Below are 24,620 nucleotides of genomic sequence, written 5' to 3'. Positions count from 1 at the left end.
CCAAGTGAGAGTCAGTGTGTGTGGGTCTGTACCCCAGTGAGGGTCAGTGTGTGTGGGACTGTACCCCAGCGAGGGTGAGTGTGTGTGGGACTGTACCCCAGTGAGAGTCAGTGTGTGTGGGAGTGTATCCCGGTGAGAGTCAGTGTGTGTGGGAGTGTATCCCAGTGAGAGTCAGTGTGTGTGGGAGTGTATCCCGGTGAGAGTCAGTGTGTGTGGGAGTGTATCCCGGTGAGAGTCAGTGTGTGTGGGAGTGTATCCCAGTGAGAGTCAGTGTGTGTGGGGGTGTACCCCAGTGAGAGTCAGTGTGTGTGGGAGTGTACCCCAGTGAGAGTCAGTGTGTGTGGGTGTGTACCCCAGTGAGGGGCGGTGTGTGGGTGTGTACCCCAGTGAGAGTCAGTGTGTGGGGGTGTGTACCCCAGTGAGGGGCGGTGTGTGGGTGTGTACCCCGGTGAGGGGCGGTGTGTGTGGGAGTGTACCCCAGTGAGGGGCGGTGTGTGGGTGTGTACCCCAGCAAGGGTCAGTGTGTGTGGGACTGTACCCCAGTGAGAGTCAGTGTGTGGGGGTGTGTACCCCAGTGAGGGGCGGTGTGTGGGTGTGTACCCCAGTGAGAGTCAGTGTGTGGGGGTGTGTACCCCAGTGAGGGGCGGTGTGTGGGTGTGTACCCCAGTGAGGGGCGGTGTGTGGGCGTGAGTGTGTACCCCAGTGAGGGGTGGTGTGTGGGTGTGTACCCCAGCGAGGGTCAGTGTGTGTGGGACTGTACCCCAGTGAGTGTCAGTGTGTGTGGGAGTGTACCCCAGTGAGGGGCGGTGTGTGGGCGTGAGTGTGTACCCCAGTGAGGGGCGGTGTGTGTGGGACTGTACCCCAGTGAGTGTCAGTGTGTGTGGGAGTGTACCCCAGTGAGGGGCGGTGTGTGGGTGTGTACCCCAGTGAGGGGCGGTGTGTGGGCGCGAGTGTGTACCCCAGTGAGGGGTGGTGTGTGGGTGTGTACCCCAGTGAGGGGCGGTGTGTGGGTGTGGGTGTGTACCCCAGTGAGGGGCGGTGTGTGGGTGTGTATTCCAGCGAGGGGTGGTGTGTGGGTGTGTACCCCAGTGAGAGTCAGTGTGTGGGGGTGTGTACCCCAGTGAGGGGCGGTGTGTGGGTGTGGGTGTGTACCCCAGGGAGGGGCGGTGTGTGGGTGTGTACCCCAGTGAGGGGCGGTGTGTGGGTGTGTATCCCAGTGAGGGGCGGTGTGTGGGTGTGTACCCCAGTGAGTGTCAGTGTGTGGGTGTGTACCCCAGTGAGGGGCGGTGTGTGGGGCTGTGTACCCCAGTGAGGGGCGGTGTGTGGGTGTGTACCCCAGTGAGGGGCGGTGTGTGGGTGTGTATTCCAGCGAGGGGCGGTGTGTGGGTGTGTACCCCAGTGAGGGGCGGTGTGTGGGTGTGTATTCCAGCGAGGGGCGGTGTGTGGGTGTGTATCCCAGCGAGGGGCGGTGTGTGGGTGTGTACCCCAGCGAGGGGCGGTGTGTGGGTGTGTATCCCAGCGAGGGGTGGTGTGTGGGTGTGTACCCCAGCGAGGGGCGGTGTGTGGGTGTGTATCCCAGCGAGGGGCGGTGTGTGGGTGTGTACCCCAGTGAGGGGCGGTGTGTGGGTGTGTATCCCAGCGAGGGGCGGTGTGTGGGTGTGTACCCCAGTGAGGGGCGGTGTGTGGGTGTGTATCCCAGCGAGGGGCGGTGTGTGGGTGTGTACCCCAGTGAGGGGCGGTGTGTGGGTGTGTATCCCAGCGAGGGGCGGTGTGTGGGTGTGTACCCCAGTGAGGGGCGGTGTGTGGGTGTGTATCCCAGCGAGGGGCGGTGTGTGGGTGTGTATCCCAGTGAGGGGTGGTGTGTGGGTGTGGGTGTGTACCCCAGTGTGGGGCGGTGTGTGGGTGTGGGTGTGTATCCCAGCGAGGGGCGGTGTGTGGGTGTGTATCCCAGCGAGGGGTGGTGTGTGGGTGTGGGTGTGTATCCCAGCGAGGGGCGGTGTGTGGGTGTGTATCCCAGCGAGGGGCGGTGTGTGGGTGTGTATCCCAGTGAGGGGTGGTGTGTGGGTGTGTACCCCAGTGAGGGGCGGTGTGTGGGTGTGGGTGTGTACCCCAGTGTGGGGCGGTGTGTGGGTGTGGGTCTGTACCCCAGTGAGGGGCGGTGTGTGGGTGTGTACCCCAGCGAGGGGCGGTGTGTGGGTGTGTACCCCAGTGAGAGTCAGTGTGTGGGGGTGTGTACCCCAGTGAGGGGCAGTGTGTGGGTGTGGGTGTGTACCCCCGTGAGGGGCGGTGTGTGGGTGTGTTGTGCGGGTCCCTGCTGTGATCTGTTTTGTTTGTGTTGACAGGTTGCGATGATCGATTGGGATCTGTCCTGGGTCTGGATAACCCTCACTTTGACATGGTGTATGAAGATTATTACTGTCACCAGGTATATTCCAGCCCGGATTCTGTCTGGAATCTCAGTGGGAGAGTGGGAATGGGGTTTGTGGATGTGTGTTGCCTGGCTGAAGGAGGTATTTGAGAATGTGACCTGTCCCAGTGCAGTCTCAGGCCGGCATTGGGGAATACCTGGTCATTCCCAATCCCAGGGGAATCCAGTGTCTCACCTCCCTCCAGCTCTGATTGGTTCCATTGGAGTTGATCACTGTGATGGACTGAGTTAATCAATCATTTGCTGTGTCCATCATCTTGATTGGCTGATGGTGTCAATCCTCCACCAATTAGAGTTGTGAATTTGGAGGATTGTGATTGGCTGCAGGGCTGATGGAGCCTGCGGTTCGCATGACATTGTCAGATCCCAACTCTGCATGCCATTGGTCAGTTGGGAAATCTTGCCGTATGTTACAGACACAATCCTGATCCCCTCACCCTCCTCATTCTCTCCCCTCCTCCCTACTCACCCTCCAACTCCCACTGTCTCAATCTGGCCGTCGCTCTGATTGGTCATGAGTTTTAGTGAAAGGAGAAACAGGTTGATGGGCAGAATGGCCTGCTATATTCTCATTGCTCCATTTTCTCTACAAAGCATTCTTCTGAATTGAAGGAATGATTCCTATCTGTTTCTGGAACATTCTGAGTTGCTGATATTTTCAGAAGGTGTTGATGAATGCTATAAATATCGAGGTGTTTGCCCAGAGTGTTCCCGTGACCAACTGGAGGAACAGATTGGAAACTGCACATGGATCACACACTCACCAACTACACTGGGTGCACTGAGCAGTCATCCCAACTCAGTACCCCCTGAGCTGGTGTCTGCTGACCTGTGACCCCTGACCTGGAACCCCCGAGCTGGTGCCTGCTGACCTGTGACCCCTGACACTGTTCCCCTGAGCTGGTGCCTGATGACCTGTGACCCCTGACCCGGTACAAGGAGAGCAGATTTTTGGGTCAAATAAGAAATGAACTTGAGGAAGTTGTCAGGGAGGGTATGGTCCAGGGTCAGGGTATGGTCAGGGTAAGGTCCAGGGTCAGGGTATGGTCCAGGGTCAGGGCATGGTCAGGGTAAGGTCCAGGGTCAGGGTATGGTCAGGGTAAGGTCCAGGGTCAGGGTATGTTCCAGGGTCAGGGTGTGGTCAGGGTAAGGTCCAGGGTCAGGGTATGGTCCAGGGTCAGGGCATGGTCAGGGTAAGGTCCAGGGTCAGGGTATGTTCCAGGGTCAGGGTGTGGTCAGGGTAAGGTCCAGGGTCAGGGTATGTTCCAGGGTCAGGGTGTGGTCAGGGTAAGGTCAGAGACAGAATACATTTCCCAAAAGGAGCTCAGGCAAAACTGACCATTTTCCAAATGGCTAAAGCAGGAATTTCCCAAAGTGAGGCCACTGCCTGTGGGTGGTCAGCACTCATGGGAGGTGATGTCATCAGAGGTAGCAAAAGCCCCACCCTCTACCCCTTTCACTCCCTCACCATCTCCCCCTCTCTCTCTCTGTCTCTCCCCTCACCCTCACCCTCACCCTCACCCTCACTGTCTCCCCCTCCTCTCACCCTCACTTCCTCCCCCTCTCTCTGTCTCTCCCCTCATCCTCACTGTCTCCCCCTCCCTCTCTCTGTCTCTCCCCTCACCCTCACTGTCTCCCCCTCCCTCTCTCTGTCTGTCTCTCCCCTCACCCTCACCCTCACCCTCACTGTCTCCCCCTCCCTCTCTCTGTCTCTCCCCTCACCCTCACCCTCACCCTCACCCTCACCCTCACCCTCACTGTCTCCCCCTCCCTCTCTCTGTCTGTCTCTCCCCTCACCCTCTCCCTCACCCTCACTGTCTCCCCCTCCCTCTCTCTGTCTCTCCCCTCACCCTCACTGTCTCCCCCTTCCTCTCTCTGTCTGTCTCTCCCCTCACCCTCACCCTCACCCTCACCCTCACCCTGACTGTCTCTCCCCTCCCTCTCTCTCTATCTGTCTGTCTGTCTCTCCCCTCACCCTCACCCTCTCTCCCTCTCCCTCACATACTCCCCCCTTACTCCCAGCCTCCTGTCACTGTCGGCCTCAGTCCTGTGAGGAGTGAGGGTGGTGAGGAGATGGAGTGCTGAGGGATTGTTTCTGTCTTGAGGGTCTGGACAGAGGGGACAGAGAAATTCTCCCTCTGTTTGGGAGAGATGTTTAAGCAGTAATGTGTGAATTTTAATTTAACCCAAACATCCAATCAGGAAGGTGATAGACAATTACACAACTCACTGGAGGAGGCGGCTCCACAGATATCCCAACCTCAATGATGGAAGAGCCCAGCACATCAGAGCAAAAATTAAGGCTGATGCATTTGCAACAATCTTCGGTCAGAAGTGCTGAGTGGATGATCTGTCTTGGGCTCCTCCAGTGATCACAGATTCCAGTCTCCAGCCAATTCTATTCACTCCACTTGATATCAAGAAACAGTTGGAGGCACTGGATACTGCAAAGGCAATGGGCCCTGAGAACATTCCAGCAGTAGGACTGAAAACGTGTGCCCCAGAACATGCTGCTCCCTGAGCCAAGCTCCTGCAGTACAGTTACAACAATGGCATCTACCCGATAATGGGTAAAATTGCCCCGGTATGTCCTGTACGCAAAAGCAGGACAAATCCAGCCTGGCCAGTTCCCACCCCATCAGTCTACTCTCCATCATCAGTAACGTGATGGACGGTGTCAGTAACAGGGCTATCAAGCAGCACTTGCTCAGCAATAACCTGCTCAGTGACCCCCAGTTTGGGTTTTGCCAGGGTCACTCAGTTCCTGACCTCATTACAGCCTTGGGTCAAACATGGATAAAGGAGCTGAATTCCAGAGGGGTGGGGAGAGGGACAGCTCTTGATATCAAGGCCGTATTTGACGGAGTAAGGCATCAAGGAGCCCTGGCAAAACTGGAATCAATGGGTATCAGGGGCTAAACTCTCCACTGGTTCGAGATATAACTGGCACAGAGCAAGATGGTTGTGGTTGTGGAGGGTCAGTTACCTCAGCTCCAGGACATCTCTGCAGGAGTTCCTCAGGATAGTGTCCTTGGCCCAACCATCTTCAGCTGCTTCATCAATGACCTTCCCTCTGTCATAAGGTCAGAATTAGGGATGTTCACTGATGATTGCACAATGTTCAGCCCCATTCACAACTCCTCAGATACTGAAGCAGTCTGTGGTCAAATGCAACAAGATCTGGACACTATCCAGGCTTGGGCTGACAAGTGGTGATTAACATTGTGCCACACAATGCCAGACAATGACCATCATTAATAAGAGACACTAACCACCAGCCCTTCACATTCAACGGTATTACCATCAGGGAATCCCCCACTGTCATTATCCTGGCTTTTATCATTGACCATCCAGGATAAAGCAACCTACTTGATTGGCTCCACATCCACCAAAAAAAACCCTCCCTCCCCCCCCCACCGACACTCAGTAGCAGCAGTGTGTACCATCCCCTCCCTCCCTCCACCGACACTCAGTAGCAGCAGTGTGTACCATCCCCTCCCTCCCCCCCCACCGACACTCAGTAACAGCAGTGTGTACCATCCCCTCCCTCCCCCCACTGACACTCAGTAACTGCAGTGTGTACCATCCCCTCCCTCCCCCACCAAGTGAATGGGTGAGTGAGTGAGTGAACGAGGGAGAGAATGGTTGAGTGGGTGAGTGAGCGAGGAGTGAGTGAGTGGGTGAGTGAGTGAGTGAGTGAGGAATGAGTGAGGAGTGAGTGAACGAGTGGGTGAGTGAGAGAAGGAGGGAGCGAAGAGTGAGTGGGTGAGCGAGTGAGTGGGTGAGTGACCCAGGGAGTCAGTGGGTGAGAGAGTGAGTGAGTGGGTGAGACAGTGAGTGAGTGAGGAAGGGAGTGAGTGAGGAGTGAGTGAGTAGTCGAATAAGTGGGTGAGTGGGTGAGTGAGTGGGCGAGTGAGTGAGTGGGTGAGTGAGTGAGTGGATGAGCGAGGGAGTGTGTGAGGGGTGTGTGTGTCTGGAGTGTGTGCGGGAGCTGTGTGTGTGGAGTGTGTGAGGGGGGTGTGTGAGGGGAGTGTGTGAGGGGGGTGTGTCTGGAGTGTGTGAGGGGTGTGTGTGAGGGGGGGTGTGTGAGGCGGGGTATGTGAGGGGTGTGTGTGTCTGGAGTGTGTGAGGGGGGTGCGTGAGGGGGGTGTGTGAGGGGTGTGTGTGTCTGGAGTGTGTGAGGGGGGTGTGGGGGGGGTGTGTGTCTGGAGTGTGTGGGGGGGTGTGTGAGGGGGGTGTGTGAGGGGGGGTGTGTGTCTGGAGTGTGTGAGGGGGCCGTGTGTCTGGAGTGTGTGTCTGGAGTGTGTGAGGGGGGTGTGTGAGGGGGGTGTGTGTCTGGAGTGTGTGAGGGGGGGTGTGAAGGGGGGGTATGAGGGGGGGTGTGAGGGGGGTGTGTGTCTGGAGTGTGTGAGGGGGTGTGTGAGGGGGGTGTGTGAGGGGAGTGTGTGAGGGGGGTGTGTGAGGGGAGTGTGTGAGGGGGTGTGTGTCTGGAGTGTGTGAGGGGAGTGTGTGAGGGGGTGTGTGTCTGGAGTGTGTGGGGGGGTGTGAGGGGGGGTGTGAGGGGGGTGCGTGAGGGGGGTGTGTGAGGGGGGTGTCTGGAGTGTGTGAGGGGGGTGTGTGAGGGGGGGGTGTGTCTGGAGTGTGTGGGGGGGTGTGAGGGGGGGGTGTCTGGAGTGTGTGAGGGGGGTGTGTGTCTGGAGTGTGTGAGGGGGGGGTGTGAGGGGGGTGCGTGAGGGGGATGTGTGAGGGGGGGTGTCTGGAGTGTGTGAGGGGGGTGTGTGAGGGGGGTGTGTGTCTGGAGTGTCAGTCTCTCAGTGCCAGGGAACAATGGGCTCACTGTTCGAGCCTCACTTTCACACACACACACACACACACACAGACACACAGACACACAGAGTCAGACACAGCTCCTCACCCAGAGACTGGGGTAACCCATGATTCTGGTCAGTTCCTGCAAACACCGGATCAATTGCTCGGTCCGTCCTGGAAGAGAAGGATCTGTTCCCTGTGGATCATCACTGATACCAGCAACACCGAGATTTCCAGTCCATCAGCCTGACCCCACAACATACCGATAAACATTTCCTTTTACTGAAAGTAAGTTGCTGCTGTAACCTGGGGAAGGCAAGTTACCCCCCGATGGAGCTTAGTTAGTGGGGTTTTTAGTTAGTAGCGTTTTTACTTCACCCCCTGCTTTATCTTAATGCTTCGTGTTTCTTGTTAACATTGTGCTGTATCTTAGTGCTTAGTGATCCTGGTTAACTCCAACCGGTATCTCAGTGTTTCCTGTTTCTAATTAAATCACTGCTGTACCTTAGTGCTGAACGTTCCTGGTTCATTGGTTGTTGTATCTCAGCATTTACTATTTCAACTTAATGCAGTGTTGTCTCTTTCTACTAAACTCATTGCTGTAAGTTAGTGGTTACTGTTTCTTGTTAACTCAAAGCTGTATCCCAGTAGTTAGTTTATCTGATTAACTCACTGTGTCTTTGTGCTTGTGTTTCTACTTAACTTGCTGTTTTATCTCAGTGCTCAGTGTCTGTAGAGAGCTCACTGCTCAAACCTGGTGTTCGTTATTGTCATTAACTCAGTGCTGAGAGTTTCCAGATAATTAACGATTGCGTGTCAGTGTGTCAGATTTCTATCTGTTTCCCTGCTGTATGTTATGGTTTCGTGTTCCTCGGTAACGTTCTGGTGTACATCGTTGTTGGACCTTCAAGCCTTGGGTTTCTGTGAAACTTGTTGCTATTTCATCGAGTTCCCCTCAGGGCTGTGACCTTGTGCTCAGTGTTTCCAGTTAATTTACTGCTCTATGGTCAATCTTAACACTCAGTATTTCTACTTAACACCCTGGAGTGGGTGTGTCTATGTGTGTGTGTGTATGTGTGTGTGTGTGTGTGTGGGTGTGCGTATGTGTGTGTGGGTGTGCGCATGTGTGTGTGGGTGTGCGCCTGTGTGTGTGTGTGGGTGTGCGCCTGTGTGTGTGTGTGTGTGGGTGTGCGTCTGTGTGTGTGGGTGTGTGAGTGTGTGTGTCCGTGTGAGTGTGTGTCCGTGTGAGTGTGTGTCCGTGTGTGAGTGTGTGTCAGTGTGTGAGTGTGTGTCTGTGTGTGTGTGGGTGTGTGTGTGTGTGTGTGTGTGTGTGTGTGAGTGAGTGTGTGTGAGTGAGTGTGTGTGAGTGAGTGTGTGTGAGAGAGTGTGTGTCTGTGTGTCTGTGTGAATGTGTGGGTGTGTGTGAGTGTGTGTGGGTGTGCGTCTGTGTGTATGTGTGTGAGTGGGTGTGTGTGAGTGTGTCTGTGTGTGTGTGGGTGTGTGTCTGTGTGTGTGTCTGTGTATGAATGTATGTGTGTGAGTGTGTGTGTGTCTGTGTGTGTTTGTGAATGTGTGTGGGGGTGTGTGTGTCTGTCTGTGTGTGTGGGTGTGTGCCTGTGTGTGTTTGTGAATGTGTGGGTGTGTGTGAGTGTGTGTCTGTGTGTGTGGGTGTGTGTCTGTGTATGAGTGTGTGTTTGTGAATGTGTGGGTGTGTGTGAGTGTGTGTCTGTGTGTGTGGATGTGTGTCTGTGTGTATCTGTGTGTTTGTGAATGTGTGGGTGTGCGTGGGTGTGTGTGAGTGTGTGTCTGTGTATCTGTGTGTGTGTGTCTGTGTGTGTGTTTGTGAATATGTGAGAGTGGCTGTGAGTGTGTGAGAGGGAGTGTGTGTGTGGGTGTGTGTGTGTGTGAGAGAGAGTGTGTGTGTCCCCGTGTGGCTATGTGCCCGTGTGGCTGTGTGAATGTGTGTCCGTGTCTGTGTGTGTGGGTGTGTCTGTGTGAGTGTGTGTCTGTGTGTGAGTGTGTGTGTCTGTGTGTGAGTGTGTGTGACTGTGTGTGTTTGTGAATGTGTCTGTGTGTATTTGTGAATGTGTGAGTGTGTGTAGGTGTGTGTGAGTGTCTATGGGTGTGTGTAGGTGTGTGTGAGTGTGTGTCTGTGTGTGCGTGTGTGTATCTGTGTGTGTGTGCATGTGAATGTGAGTGTGGGTGTGTGCGTGTGAATGTGAGTGTGTGTGTGTGAGAGTGTGTGCATGTGAATGTGAGTGTGTGTATGAGTGTGAGTGTGTGTATGAGTGTGAGTGTGAGTGTGTGTGTGTGAATTAGTGTGAGTGTGTGTGTGTGAATGTGAGTGTGAGTGTGTGTGTGTGAATGTGAGTGTGAGTGTGTGTGTGTGAATGAGTGTGAGTGTGTGTGTGTGGGTGTGTGTGAGTGTGTGTGTGTCTGTGTGTGTGTGAGTGTGTGTGAGTGTGAGTGTGTGAGTGTGTGAGTGTGAGTGTGTGTGAATGTGAGTGTGTGAGTGAGAGTGTGAGTGTGTGTGTGTGTGAGAATGAGTGTGAGTGTGTGTGAGTGTGTGTGAGTGAATGTGTGTGTGAGCGTGTGTGAGTGTGTGTGTGAGAATGAGTGTGTGTGAGTGAATGTGTGTGTGTGTGTGAGTGTGTGTGAGTGTGTGTGTGTGAGAATGAGTGTGAGTGTGAGAATGAGTGTGTGTGTGAGTGTGAGTGTGTGTGAGTGTGTGTCTGTGTGTGTGGGTGTGTGTCTGTGTATGAGTATGTGTTTGTGAATGTGTGGGTGTGTGTGAGTGTGTGTCTGTGTGTGTGGATGTGTGTCTGTGTGTATCTGTGTGTTTGTGAATGTGTGGGTGTGCGTGGGTGTGTGTGAGTGTGTGTCTGTGTATCTGTGTGTGTGTGTCTGTGTGTGTGTTTGTGAATATGTGAGAGTGGCTGTGAGTGTGTGAGAGGGAGTGTGTGTGTGGGTGTGTGTGTGTGTGAGAGAGTGTGTGTGTCCCCGTGTGGCTATGTGCCCGTGTGGCTGTGTGAGCGTGTGTCCGTGTCTGTGTGTGTGGGTGTGTCTGTGTGAGTGTGTGTCTGTGTGTGAGTGTGTGTGTCTGTGTGTGAGTGTGTGTGACTGTGTGTGTTTGTGAATGTGTATGTGTGTCTGTGTGTATTTGTGAATGTGTGAGTGTGTGTAGGTGTGTGTGAGTGTCTATGGGTGTGTGTAGGTGTGTGTGAGTGTGTGTCTGTGTGTGCGTGTGTGTATCTGTGTGTGTGTGCATGTGAATGTGAGTGTGGGTGTGTGCGTGTGAATGTGAGTGTGTGTGTGTGTGAGAGTGTGTGCATGTGAATGTGAGTGTGTGAATGAGTGTGAGTGTGTGAATGAGTGTGAGTGTGTGTGTGTGAATGAGTGTGAGTGTGTGTGTGTGAATGTGAGTGTGAGTGTGTATGTGTGAATGTGTGTGTGTGAGTGTGTGTGTGTGAATGAGTGTGAGTGTGTGTGTGTGGGTGTGTGTGAGTGTGTGTGTGTCTGTGTGTGCATGAGCATGAGTGTGCATGAGCGTGAGTGTGTGTGAGTGTGAGTGTGTGTGAGTGTGAGAGTGTGTGAGTGGGTGTGAGTGTGTGAGTGTGTGTGTGAATGTGAGTGTGTGAGTGAGAGTGTGAGTGTGTGTGTGTGTGAGAATGTGTGTGAGTGTGAGTGTGTGTGAGTGAATGTGTGTGAGCGTGTGTGAGTGTGTGTGTGTGTGAGAATGAGTGTGTGTGTGTGTGAGAATGAGTGTGTGTGAGAGAATGAGTGTGTGTGTGTGTGAGTGTGTGAGTGAATGTGTGTGTGTGTGTGAGTGTGTGAGTGAATGTGTGAGTGAATGTGTGAGTGAGTGTGAGTGTGTGTGAGTGAATGTGTGAGTGTGTGTGTGTGTGAGTGTGTGTGAGTGTGTGTGTGTGAGTGTGTGTGAGTGTGTGAATGTGAGTGTGAGAGTGTGTGAGTGTGTGAATGTGAGTGTGTGAGTGAGAGTGTGAGAATGTGTGTGAGTGTGAGTTTGTGTGAGTGAATGTGTGTGTGAGCGTGTGTGAGTGTGTGTGTGTGTGAGAATGAGTGTGTGTGTGAGAATGAGTGTGTGTGAGTGTGTGTGAGTGTGTGTGTGTGAGAATGAGTGTGAGTGTGAGAATGAGTGTGAGTGTGTGTGTGTGTGAGTGTGTGAGTGAATGTGTGTGTGAGTGTGAGTGTGTGAGTGAATGTGTGAGTGTGTGTGAGTGTGTGTGTGTGTGTGTGAGAATGAGTGTGAGTGTGTGTGTGTGTGTGAGTGTGTGAGTGAATGTGTGTGTGAGTGTGAGTGTGTGTGAGTGAATGTGTGAGTGTGTGAGAGAATGAGTGTGTGTGTGAGAATGAGTGTGTGTGTGTGTGTGAGTGTGTGTGTGTGTGTGTGTGAGTGAATGTGTGTGTGTGAGAATGTGTGAGTGTGTGTGAGTGTGTGTGTGTGTGTGAGAGTGAGTGTGTGTGTGTGTGTGTGTGAGTGTGTGTGTGTGAGAATGTGTGAGTGTGTGTGTGTGTGTGAGATGAGTGTGTGTGTGAGTGAATGTGTGCGTGTGTGTGTGAGAGTGTGTGTGTGTGTGTGAGTGTGTGTGTGAGTGTGTGTGAGTGTGACAGAGGACCTTTTCCCCTGCTGCCCGCGGTGATGTCTTGTCGTTATGTGAGGGGCAGTAGCGTCGCTGCCTGTGGGGTCACAGCCCGAGGTTTAAAAGCCAACGTCCCAGAGTCTGAGGGAACGATTGGGGCCACTCCGTGTTGAATTTGACAGGGGGTTATGTGAGCATGGGTGTTGACTCATGGGTGTGAGCATTAGAGGGTGAACCCGTGTGTGAAGCCCTTCCCTTCTTGAGGGTGTGAAGGGGCCTGTGTTGGACTGGGGTGGACAATGTCAGAATCATGTGACACCGGAACGTCACCTGATGAAGGGGCAGTGCTCTGGAAGTCTGTGATTTGAAATAATCCTGTCAGACTGTATCCTGGTGTCATGTGACTTTGTCCTTGAGGAACGTAAACCGGCCCTACCTTCCATAATAATACCTTGTGTTGAGGAGCAAGGGTTGACCTGCTGGTCCCCACGGAGAGTGGTGTTTCTGGTGAACTCCCTGCTATTTCCAGCGATCAGCATCTTCTGTGAATTCATTGCCATTCTCAGTGGTTCAGATTCCTTCACTCAGTGATGAGTATTTCCAGTTAACCATGTAACGGGTTCTAGTTAACTCATTCAATCATGAACAGATAAATAATATTTCGAACAAAGAGATTTTCATTAAACAGCCAATTCAGCCAAGCCGTCATTGCTGCGATAAACGTGCCTTGCATACCATGAAACTGCATTTCAGCTTCCACTCTGTGGGACCCCTCCCTCCCCAGTCAGTCACTGCTCCTGTTGGAGTCACATGCAGCAGCAGTTTCAGTGTGAAATCCCTGAACACTGAGATCACCACCAAGACTAACAAAGGCCAACCCTCTTTCTCTCAGGTCATCAATGACAGTCCTAACGACACAGAATCCTGACAGTCTCCCTCTTTAGATAACCAGGTGGGATCCGGCAATACTGAAACAGCAGCAATCGTTCTTTTCCAGCCTGTAACCTCATCCCCTTCCTGTCGGACACAGTACAACAGATCACTTCTTCACCTGGTCCTTGTTCGGGCCTGCATCAACGCCAAGGCCTGTTCACACAGAGAACGTGGCTCGATCCCACTTCCCACAGTGTGGAGGTGCTAGTGTTGGACTGGGGTGGACAAGATTACAAATCACACAACACCAGGTTATAATCCAACAGGTTCATTTGGAAGCACTAGCTTTCAGAGCACTGCTCCTCCATCAGGGAGCTAGTGGGGCAGGATCATAAGACACAGAATTTATAGCAAAAGATAAGTTGTGCAATTAAAACAATATATTAAACAACGAGAGAGTGAGGACTGCAGATGGTGGAGATCAGAATTGAGGGTGTGGTGCTGGAAAAGCACAGCTGGTCAGGCAGCATCCGGGGGCAGGAAAAGCGATGTTTCAGTCCAGAGCCCTTCATCAGGAATAGGGTTTGTGGGGCGGGGGCTGAGAGAGATAAATGGGAGGGGGTGGGGTTGGGTGGAATGTAGCTGAGAAAGTGATAGGTGGATGAGGGTGAGAGAGAAGGTGATGGGTCAGAGGGGGGAGTGATGGGCAGGTCCGGAGGGTGGTGCTGAGTTGGAGGCTTGGGACTGGGATAATGTAGGGGGAGGGGAAACGAGGAAGCTGGGTGGATGCAGGGTCCCAAGGCGGAAGGTGAGATGTTCCTCCTCCAAGCCTCGGGTGGTAATGGTTTGGGATTGGAGGAGGCCCAGGATCTGCATGTCCTCGATGGAGGGGGAAGGGGAGTTGAAGTGTTCAGCCACGAGGCAGTGGGTTTGATGGGTGCGGGTGTCCCAGAGATGTTCTCTGAAACATGGAACAAACCTAAATTGTTGTTAAATATTTCAAATTTTAGAATGCATTGCAGGTTTCGGCTCATTAATATGTAAATTCCAGAACTTCTTTTCAGTCACATTCTGGAGACAACTTGAGGCACAGAAGCTACAGAAGGTGAAAGTAGGTTAGAAGGCTAATGGAAAGCTGTCCTTTATTATGAGAGGGATCGAACATAAAAGTAAGGGACATTACGCTGCAGTTGTACAGAGTCTCGGTAAGACCACATCTCCAACACTGTGTGCTGCAATGGTTTCCTTATTGAAGGAAGGATGTGATTGTGGTGGGAGGGGTTCACTCAGAGGGTTATGAGGTGGATTCGTAAAGTGAGGGGTTTGCCTCATGAGGAGTGGTCGGAGTGACTGGGCCTGTTCACACTGGGGTTCAGAGGTGGGGGTGGGGGTGGGGGTGGGTGGGGGGAGGTTTGATTGGTGTGTATCAGGTCCTGGATAGTCTGATAAGTGGATGTGGAAAAGAGGATTCCTCTTGTAGGTCAGCGCAGAACCAGGGGACACTGATTTAAAATTCCGGACAGAGGTGAGGAGAATGGGTTCCTCTCAGACAGTGCTGTACCTTTGGTGGTCTGTCTGAGAAGGTCATGGGGCCAGGGATCAGAGGCAAATGGCTTCTCATAGTGGAAGGGATTGAGGGTTAGTGGGATAGATGGGAATGTGGAACTGAGAACAGAAACACAGCAGTGATCTTACTGAAAGGCTGGAGGGGCTGAAGGGCCTCCTCCTGCTGTTCCTTTGATTGATTGTCTGTATGGAGCCTGAGGTGCTACCATTACCCTCTTTAGGAGAGGGGGCAGCTTGCTCTGGTATGGGAGGGTGGAACCACTGCCTGGGCCCAAACTAGAACAGACTGTAGTTTACCAACATGTTCATTGATGTGATCAGCATTAACTGTGACTTTGTGGATGTTCACTCTCACTCCTTCAGATCCTCACATACTCTCTCCATACATTCATATGACCTCATCATTGTGGGTGGAGCTTATGGCCATCTGTGACATTAACCCTTTCAAACCTTAGCCAATCCTAGGAGTTCTGGGGTGTGGGGAGTACATATGTGGGGGGAATGGGGAACAGGGTGGGTGGGGATAGGGCTGTGGAATACACTGGGTGTGGGTGGCAGGAATACACTGGGTATGGGTGGCAGTAATACACTGGGTGTGGGTGGCAGGAAGACACTGGGTGTGGGTGGCAGGAAGACACTGGGTGTGGGTGGCAGGAATACACTGGGTGTGGGTGGCAGGAATACCCTGGGTGTGGGTGGCAGGAATACCCTGGGTGTGGGTGGCAGGAATACACTGGGTGTGGGTGGCAGGAAGACACTGGGTGTGGGTGGCAGGAATACACTGGGTGTGGGTGGCAGGAGTACACTGGGTGTGGGTGGCAGGAATACCCCAGTTGGTGAAAACCCAGCTCAGAGTCTGTCAGGTGCCAGTGAGTTCACTTCCTCAGGAGAGGGAGCAGCTCAGATTCACCTGAGTCACAGAGATACACCATTGAGCCCATTGCATCCATACTGGCCCCCTGTTAGAGCAGGAGTCATTCCCATTCCATCACTCAATCCTCTTGGTGCTATAAGTTTATTTTCTTTAGATCCTTGTCCTGATTATCTCAGCTTCCACCATCTAAAATGGACAATCTACATCAACACTACAGACAAGAAAGCACAGCATCACCTTCATACTTCCTGAGGAGGCTACAGAAATGCAGCATGTTCACAACGGTTACCAACGCTTATTAATGCACCACAGAAAGCACTCTGTCCGGGTGCATCCCAGCTTGGCACGGCAACTGCTCTGTCCAAGACTTCAACAAACTCCAAGGAGTCATGAACACAGCCCAGTCCATCCCACAAACCAGCTTCCCACTCCACTGACTCTGTCTCTAACTCCCACTGCACCAAGTAACCAAGACCCCCCCCCCCCCCCCCCCCCCCCCTGCCTGTTACACTCCCTCCCACACTGTTCCGCTGGGCAGAAGACACAAAAGTTTGAAAACACGTATCAATAGATTTAAGAACAGCTACTTCCCCACTGCTACCAGACTGATGAATGGACCTCTCCTATCTATATTAGAGCTAGAACGTAGAACATAGAACAACTCAGCACAGTACAGGCCCTTCAGACTCAGCAGGTCTGGCAAAGTCTCTGGAGTGGAAGCAGAGTTAACATTCCAAGTTTTCTCAATGTTCTGATGAAGGGTCACTAGACCCAGAATTCGGATTTCATTTCTGCACCTGCAATTCTCTGCTGTTTTTTGTTGAGTGTTTATTTCTTTGATCTTGTGTTTGTCAGATTCCTGCAGCCCATGGCCCTGAGCCCTGCGTTGTGCCCCTTGGGGCTCGTTCTGATGGTTATGTCCCTCTCTCTAACGTGTTGTGGTGTCTCCATTAGGCTGCTCCTGGTACAGACAGTGGATTCGATTGTGAATCAGCCGAGAGTGAGGGTGAGCTTTATCCTGACGATGACACCATGACACTGGCGCAGCAGACCATCCCCCATGAACCGGACATTGGCAGTGCCCAGACCCTCCACCCACCACACACAGCCAGACAGCAACACGAGGATAACCACATGGTGGACTTGGTCCTGCCTGGCACCCAACAGTGAGTAACACAGCACCCTGTCCCACACCCTGACCCTCACACTGACCCCCACCCTGACCCCCCCACCCTGAACCCCTACCCAGACCCCCCCACCCTGAACCCCTACCCTGACCCCCCACCCTGACCCCCACTCTAACCCCCCCCACCCTGACCCCCACCCTAACCCCCACCCAGACCCCCCACACTGACCTCCTACCCTGACCCCCCCACCCTGAACCCCCACCCTTACTCACACCCTGACCCTCACACTGACCCCCCACCCTGACCCCCACTCTAACCCCTCCACCCTGACCCCCACCCTAACCCCCACCCAGACCCCCACCCAGACCCTCTCACTGACCCTCACACTGACCCTCACACTGACCCCCACCCAGACCCCCACCCTGACCCCCCACCCTGACCCCCCACCATGACCCCCACCCTGACCCCAATCCAGACCCTCACACTGACCCCCACCCTGACCCCCACCATGACCCCCACTCTGACCTCCACCCAGACCCCCACCCTGACCCCCACCCAGACCCCCACCCTGACCCCCACCCTGACCCCCACCCTGACCCCCACCCAGACCCTCACACTGACCCCCACCCAAACCCCCACCCTGACCCACACCCTGACCCCTACCCAAACCCCCACCCTGAACCCCCACCTTGATCCCCCACACTGACACTCACACTGACCCCCCCATCCTGAGCCCCCACCCTGAACCTCACACTGACCCCCACCCTGAACCCCCGCCTTGATCCCCCACCCTGACCCCCCACCCTGACCCCCACACTGACCCTCACACTGACCCCCCACCCTGACCCCCCACACTGACCTTCACACTGACCCTCACACTGACCCCCATCCTGACCCTCACACTGACCCTCACACTGACCCTCACACTGACAGCCCATCCTGACCACCACCCTGACCCCCTCACCCTGAGTCCCACCCTGATCCCCACACTGACCCCCACCCGACACCTACCTTGAATCCCCACCCTGAACACCACACTGACCTCCACCCTATGCCCCACACTGACCCCCAATCCTGACCCCGACACTGTCCCCCACCATGAACCCCCACCCTGACCCCCAACCTGACCCCACCCTGACCCTAACCCTGACCACACTCTGACCCCCCCCACCCTGACCGCCCACCCTGAACCCCACACTGACCGCCACACTGACTCCCACAGTGACCCCACCCTGACCTCCACCCGGACCTCCACCCAGACCCCCACCCTGACCCCTGCACTGATCCCCACCCTGACCCCCATACTGACTGCCCATCCAGATCACCAACCTGACCCCCTCACCCTGAGTCCCACACTGACCCCCACCCTGATCCCCACCCTGACCCTCACCCTGACCTCCACCCTGACCCCCACACTAACCACCACCCTGAACCTCACCCTGACACCCACCTTGAACCGTCTCCCTGACCCCCACCCTGAACCCCACACTGAACCCCTCACTGACCTCCAATCCTGACCCCGACACTGACCCCCACCCTTAACTCCACCCTGAGCCCCACCCTGACCCCCCACCCTGACCACACCCTGACCCCCACCCTGAACCCCCACCCTGACCCCCACACTGACCCTCACACTGACCCCCACCCTGACCCCCCATCCTGACCCACCACCCTGACCCCCACCCTGACCTCCCACCATGAACCCACCCTGATCCTCACCCTGATCCTCACCCTGATCCTCACCCTGAACCCCACCCTGAACCCCACCCTGACCCCCACCTGACCTTCACCCTGACCCCCCACCCTGACCCCCCACCCTGACCCCCACACTGACCCTCACCCTGACCCCCCACTCTGACCCCCCCACTCTGACCCCCCCACCCTGACCCTCACACTTATCCTCACCCTGACCCATCACCCTGACCCGTCACCCTGAACTCCATCCTGACCCTCACTCTGACCCCCACCCGGAAACCCACCCTGAACCCCATCCTGACCTCCACCCTGACCCCCACACTAACCACCACCCTGACCCCCACCCTGAACCGTACCCTGACACCCACCTTGAACCCCCACCCTGAACCCCCACCCTGACCCCCCCCACCCTGAATCCCTACCCTGAACCCCCACCCTCACCCCCACCCTGACCCGCACCCTGACCCTCACCCTGACCCCCACCCCCACCCTGAACCCACACCCTCATCCCCACTCTGGCTCCAACATGACCCCACCCTGACCCCACTGAACCGTACCATGACCCCATTGTGCCACCCCCAAGATCTCCTGCATGATCCCAACCGATGGTACACTCTGGGCCGTGATCCCAGGGTTACAGAGAGCGGGGGGAGGGGGGTGGAAATCAGCCAGCGACCCTGCCCCTGGTCACGGAGTTTGGTGAGTAGCTGGGGCTGAGTGTCCCAGTGGGATCTGATCAGCTGGCTCCTGGGTTTTTGTCGCTTCAGGATGTTGTGGATTGTCTGTGTGTGTAGATTGATTATGTCTCCTCCCCCATTACAGAGACAAACCTCACTCACTGTCAGCGGTCTCTGAGCCCTCCACCAGCTCGCTCCTCAGCACTGAGGAACAGTATGAAGATTATGGAGAAGCTGATGATACCGACTTCATTCCCAGCAGCCCGTGTCTGGATGATGAGGGCAGAGCCAATGCTTTCTCTGACCTGGGATCCTCCGTTTCCTCCAGGTTAGTGAGAGGTACACAGCAGAGCTGAGGGGGAGCGGAATGGGGATTGTCCCGGAGCAGGAGAGAGTCAACTGGGAGCCTGTGAGCGGGGATTAGTCAGGGGTTGGGGGTGGGGGGGGTTGGGGGAGGGGGGCTGGGTTGGAATTGGTTATTTAAAAGTTGTTAATGGGTTGACTGTGTCTTCCCAGTGCTGGCCAAACCCCACGGAAGATGAGGACGGTGTTTGGCAGCGAGCTGCTCGATGTCTATTGTTCCCAGTGCTCTAAGAAGATCAATTTACTCAATGACCTGGAGGCACGCCTCAAAAAACTGAAAGCAAACAGGTGAGTGTATGAGAGGCAGTGCTGACCTCACCATGACCCTGCGGTGACCCCACCGTGACCCTGCGCTGACCCCACTGTGACCCTGTGGTGGCCCCAGCGTGACCTTGTGGTGACCCCACCATGACCCTGTGGTGACCCCACTGTGACCCTGTGCTGACCCCCCTGTGACCCTGTGGTGACTCCACCATGACCGTGTGGTGTCCTCACTGTAACCCTGTGCTGACCCCACCGTGACCTTGTGCTGACCCCATCATGACCCTTTACTGACCCCACTGTGACCCTGTGGTGGCCCCAGCGTGACCTTGTGGTGACCCCACCATGACCCTGTGGCGACCCCACCGTGACCCTGTGGTGACCCCACCGTGACGCTGTGGCGACCCCATCGTGACCCCACTGTAACATTGTGCTGATCCCACCATGACCCTGTGGTGACCCTGGAACCTCAATGTGACCCCTCATACAGAACATTCTCATGGGTCCCTGAGATTAGGGTTTGCACCCAAAAGGAAAACCCCATAAAACTGGTGACTGAGACAAACAGGTCCATCACACCAAAGGAAATAGGAACAGGATGAGGCCATTCTGCCCCTTGAGCCTGTTCCCCCTTGTCCCACATATTTCAATATGCAGTTCGAGAGCTCCCTATTCACCACTCCGGCCAGAGTGTTCCTGGACTATCCCTCAAACAATTCACAGGGCCTGTGTGATTTCAGGTCTCTGGACACTGGCCTGGCTCTGACCAGACATTAGTTGAACACTAACTGTTCACTGACCAGACACTGACCAGAGTTTGAGAGATTGTTTGATGAGGGGAAGTACAGGAACGAGCAGGTTGTGGGGCTTGGTTGTGTCTGACTCACAGTCATGTTGTTTCCCTTCCAGCCCCAACAGGAAGATCTCATCCACGGCCTTTGGAAGGTGAGAAATTCTTACTGACATCTGTCTGAAAGGGCCAGGGCTCACAAATCCGGCATTGTGGGCAGGAGGTGAAACTGGAGAATGGCAAACTATACAGGATTCAATCCTGAATTTCTTCAAACTTTCTCTAGTACAGGCCGTGATCTCTGCAGACTGACTACATTTAGGTATATAGTTATGACCAAGTTAAGAGAGAGAAACAGATTCCTTTCCCTGTCACACTCATCCATGAATTACAACAAAACTTGAATTTAAAAATGGAGGCAATATTGCCAATCATACCAGACTTAGCTTAAGATCCAGCCCACTGGATTGGCACCACATCCACAAACATCTACCCCCGACGCTCAGTAGCAGCAGTGTGTACTCTCTACAAGATGCACCGCAGGAATTCACCAAAGATCCTCAGGCGGCACCTTCCAAACCCATGACCACTTCCATCTAGAAGGACAAGGGCATTAGATACCAGGGACACCACCTCCTGCAGGTTCCTCTCCAAGACAGATTGTTCTGGAAGGGGAAGGTATTTCAAGGATTTCAGCAACAGGTGAAGTGAGACATGAGGCAGTTTCACCTTTTCCATGTAGAAGTAATACACGTGTTTGGCGCTAACACTGGTATGTGAGCTTCAGTACCTGTGTGATGCCAGGTATGTGGGCGGTACCAAGGCTGGCAGATCACATCAACAGCGTTTCCCTTTGACTCCTCACATTAAGCAAAGCACTGACTGACTCCACCCAGCCTACACTTACAAAACTCACAACACGGTGTCCAAACTTAGATGTGGTCCTTTGATTAGACAGCATTTGCTAAATAATCCCGAGTGTGAAAGATTATGTTGAAAAAACCGATTTACGATTGCCAGTCAGGCTCACAGTCTGTTACATTTGCACACGTTGGAAGTTACCTACATTAATGCGAAGGACACTGACCTTTCGGGATAGAACACACCTCCTTCAGCCAACAATCAATGAAAGGGGTCACTTGTTGAGCCGTCAGTGCCTTGACCAAATTGAATCACCTGCCTCATTCAGAATTTAAACAAATTAGTGGTAAACAGTCAGTTATCATCCAATTGGGAGTCAGGATTTGGAGATGCCGATGTCGGATTGGGGTGGACAAAGTTAAAAATCACACAACACCAGGTTATAGTCCAACAGGTTTAATTGGAAACACACTAGCTTATGGAGCGACAATCCTTCACCACCTGATGAAGGAGCGACGCTCCGAAAGCTAGTGTGCTTCCAATTAAACCTGTTGGACTATCACCTGGTGTTGTGTGATTTTTAACTCCAATTGGTATATTCACCATAGCAACACCTTTACCATCCCTTTGTCAACCAATCAGCACTCATACAGTAGGAGGGTGTGACATTCCCTTACATTGGTATTCTTGCAAATTATCCTGATGTGTGTCAGATAAAAACTTTATAAAATGTGTCTTTATTCAGCAATACACAAGCTCTGTACCTGCCTATTGACTATAAAGAATGAGGTCGTTTATTGCAAACAAAATATACTCAAGCAAAGTTGTAAAGATCATTAACAAAGGTTTTACACTTATTAACATTTATGCAAATTTATCCAGATACACTTCCCGGAAATCTAACACACATACACAACCAAACAACCTCCAGGTCTGGGAAAAGTGTAACCCTCTGCAGGATGTTATCTTTTTTTTAAAAAACTACCTTGGCCAAGTAACAGTAAAGTTCAAGAGGAAAAGAATATTCACAGATTCTCCAAATGTTATTCTGGAGCTGAAGTAACTTTACAGAAAGGCAGTGCCCACTGGGCGTGTCTCCCAGAAGCAGGAGTTTGTTTTCTCGAGATATTGTTGGTACCTTCTGAAATCCCCTTCAGGACTCTCAATTTGTCATATTCCAATCTTACAATGGGTTTTTAATTCCTGACCTTTGATGGGCTGAGGGGGTTTTCAGGGAAAAGAGAGATCCTTTAGACGAGTGATCTCTGGGCCTGGTTAACATCAGACAGCTTTATTACAGCTACATACAGATCTCTGCCACATCCTGCACATTAGGTGCCTCCTGCCTTGGTCTGGACTCCTCACCCAGGCCCAGAACTTCCTTTCTCAATATTCCATTCCCTTTTTAACGTTTCCACTTACTGCGTGTACACACTAACTCTCTGTCAGGTGCCCACATTTCTCAGTTTAACTGTTTAATGCTTCCCTAACGATGCTGCCCAAGTGGGTACGTTCACATTTATCCAGTTCATGCTCCTTTGTTCATTTCTTTAACCTGACTATATCCCTTGATCATTCCACATTCCCTCTTCGCACCTTCCTCCTCCACACCCCCCACCCCCCACCCTCCACCCACCAATCCCAGTGCACCTCCAGATTTCAACACCCCCTTCACCCACGGCTTGATAAAGATAGTGAAGATCCCCCCAGGTCCCTGTGCCTCTTCACTGGTTACGGGCTGTTACCCTGACTGTGGTTAATATTTCTCCACTCTCTGCTTCCTGTTACCTTGCCAACCCTTTACAACATGAACATGTGACCCCTACACCATAACCTCTGACCTTCTGCAGTAATCTTTAATGTGACACCTCATCAAACCCCATGTATTTAATCTTGTAAACTCTGACTACACCATAACAACAGTGAGGGGCTCTAGAAACTGCTCCAAGAATGACCCCTTACATTTCCATAATGTGACCAAAGTGCAGCCTCACCATCACATCACCTTCCCATAGGGTGACCTTTCCATAGGGTGACCTTCCCATAGGGTGACCGTTCTACAGGGTGAGCTGTCCATTGGGTGAGCTACCCATTGGGTGAGCTGTCCATAGGGTGAGCTGTCCATAGGGTGAGCTGTCCATCGGGTGAGCTGCCCATAGGGTGAGCTGTCAAATGAGTGAGCTGTCCATCGGATGAGCTGTCCATTGGGTGAGCTGTCCATTTGGTGAGCTGCCCATTGGGTGAGCTGCCCATTGGGTGAGCTGTCCATAGGGTGAGCTGTCCATAGGGTGAGCTGTCCATAGGGTGAGCTGTCCGTAGGGTGAGCTGTCCATCGGGTGAGCTGTCCGTAGGGTGAGCTGCCCATTGGGTGAGCTGTCCGTAGGGTAGCCATGCCTGCGGGATAGGCGAAGCTTACCTTTTGCAGACTGGAGTGCCCGGTGGGATGCCAACATGCTGAGAGGGTGGGACTGGGAGGCTCTGGTGGGCACTGAGCCCTCGCTGTGGGAATAAGGATTGGTGTTTCCTCCTCAGGCAGCTCTTCCACAGCAGTAACCTGAGCAGCAGCGATGGCAGCACCGAAGACCTGTTCCGAGACAGCATTGACTCCTGTGACAACGACATCACTGAGAAGGTGGGAGCGAACACACACGCAGGAGAAAACACGCCACTCTGTCCCCTTCCCCTTCCCCGGGCTGTCCATGTCCTGGGAGACTAGTAGAGGGAGTTTTCCCCTGTATCTAACACGGTGCTATCCTTGTGCTGGGAGTGTGTGATGGAGGAGACAGTGTAGAGGGAGTTTTACTCTGTATCTAACCCCGGGCAGTCCCTATCCTGGGAGTGTTTGATGGGGGAACAGTGTAGAGGGAGCTTTACTCTGTATCTAACCCAGTGCTGTCCCTGTCCTGGGAGTGGGTAATGGAGGGGACAGTGTGGAGGGAGCTTTACTCTGTATCTAACCTGGTGCTGTCCCTGTCCTGGGAGTGGGTAATGGAGGGGACAGTGTGGAGGGAGCTTTACTCTGTATCTAACCTGGTGCTGTCCCTGTCCCTTGGGGGGGGGGTGGGGGGGGGGGGGGGGATGATGGGGGGAGAGTGTAGGGTAACCCGGTGCTGTCCCTGTCCCTGTCCCTGTCCCTGTCCCTGTCCCTGTCCCTGGGGGAGGGGGGGTGATGGGGGGAGAGTGTAGGGTAACCCGGTGCTGTCCCTGTCCCTGGGGGAGGGGGGTGATGGGGGGAGAGTGTAGGGTAACCCGGTGCTGTCCCTGTCCCTGGGGGAGGGGGGTGATGGGGGGAGAGTGTAGGGTAACCCGGTGCTGTCCCTGTCCCTGGGGGAGGGGGGTGATGGGGGGAGAGTGTAGGGTAACCCGGTGCTGTCCCTGTCCCTGGGGGAGGGGGGTGATGGGTGGGCTGTGTGTGTTGCTGAGCTGGTGCTGAGGGTCTGGGAAATCTCTCGTCAGGTGAACTATCTGGAGAAGAAGGTGTCGGAGCTGGAGAGTGACTGCCTGGTGAATGGAGACCAGAAGAGTAAACTCAAACAGGAAAATACCCAACTGGTTCACAGGTCAGTAACCGGGCAGACTCCCGGACACCAGGCCAGGGAGGGCTGGGGAAAGGCAGTAGGTCAGGCAGGGTCTCAGGAGGGAGGGACAGGGGTGTGAGAGAGGGAGAGAGAGTGAGGGAGGGAGAGAGAGAGTGA

The 24,620-nt window shown here is 53.9% G+C and overlaps 1 protein-coding gene across 1 annotated transcript in view; it reads left to right on the top strand.

The window, feature by feature from the left end:
• Positions 1-24,620, top strand: part of LOC132827933 (rab11 family-interacting protein 4B-like) — a 174,373-nt gene that overhangs the window by 126,415 nt on the left and 23,338 nt on the right. The window contains exons 3-9 of the mRNA XM_060844778.1: positions 2,343-2,425; positions 16,106-16,317; positions 18,796-18,978; positions 19,167-19,301; positions 20,184-20,219; positions 23,458-23,557; positions 24,382-24,485. Of these exons, the coding sequence (XP_060700761.1) occupies positions 2,343-2,425; positions 16,106-16,317; positions 18,796-18,978; positions 19,167-19,301; positions 20,184-20,219; positions 23,458-23,557; positions 24,382-24,485 (853 nt within the window). The remainder of the gene's footprint in view (positions 1-2,342; positions 2,426-16,105; positions 16,318-18,795; positions 18,979-19,166; positions 19,302-20,183; positions 20,220-23,457; positions 23,558-24,381; positions 24,486-24,620) is intronic.

This window comes from Hemiscyllium ocellatum, chromosome 25 (genome assembly GCF_020745735.1).
Source record: "Hemiscyllium ocellatum isolate sHemOce1 chromosome 25, sHemOce1.pat.X.cur, whole genome shotgun sequence".
NCBI classification, from domain to species: Eukaryota; Metazoa; Chordata; class Chondrichthyes; order Orectolobiformes; family Hemiscylliidae; genus Hemiscyllium; species Hemiscyllium ocellatum.
The sequence above is the reverse complement of the archived record's forward strand: the minus strand, read 5'-3'. Positions and strand labels throughout refer to the sequence as shown.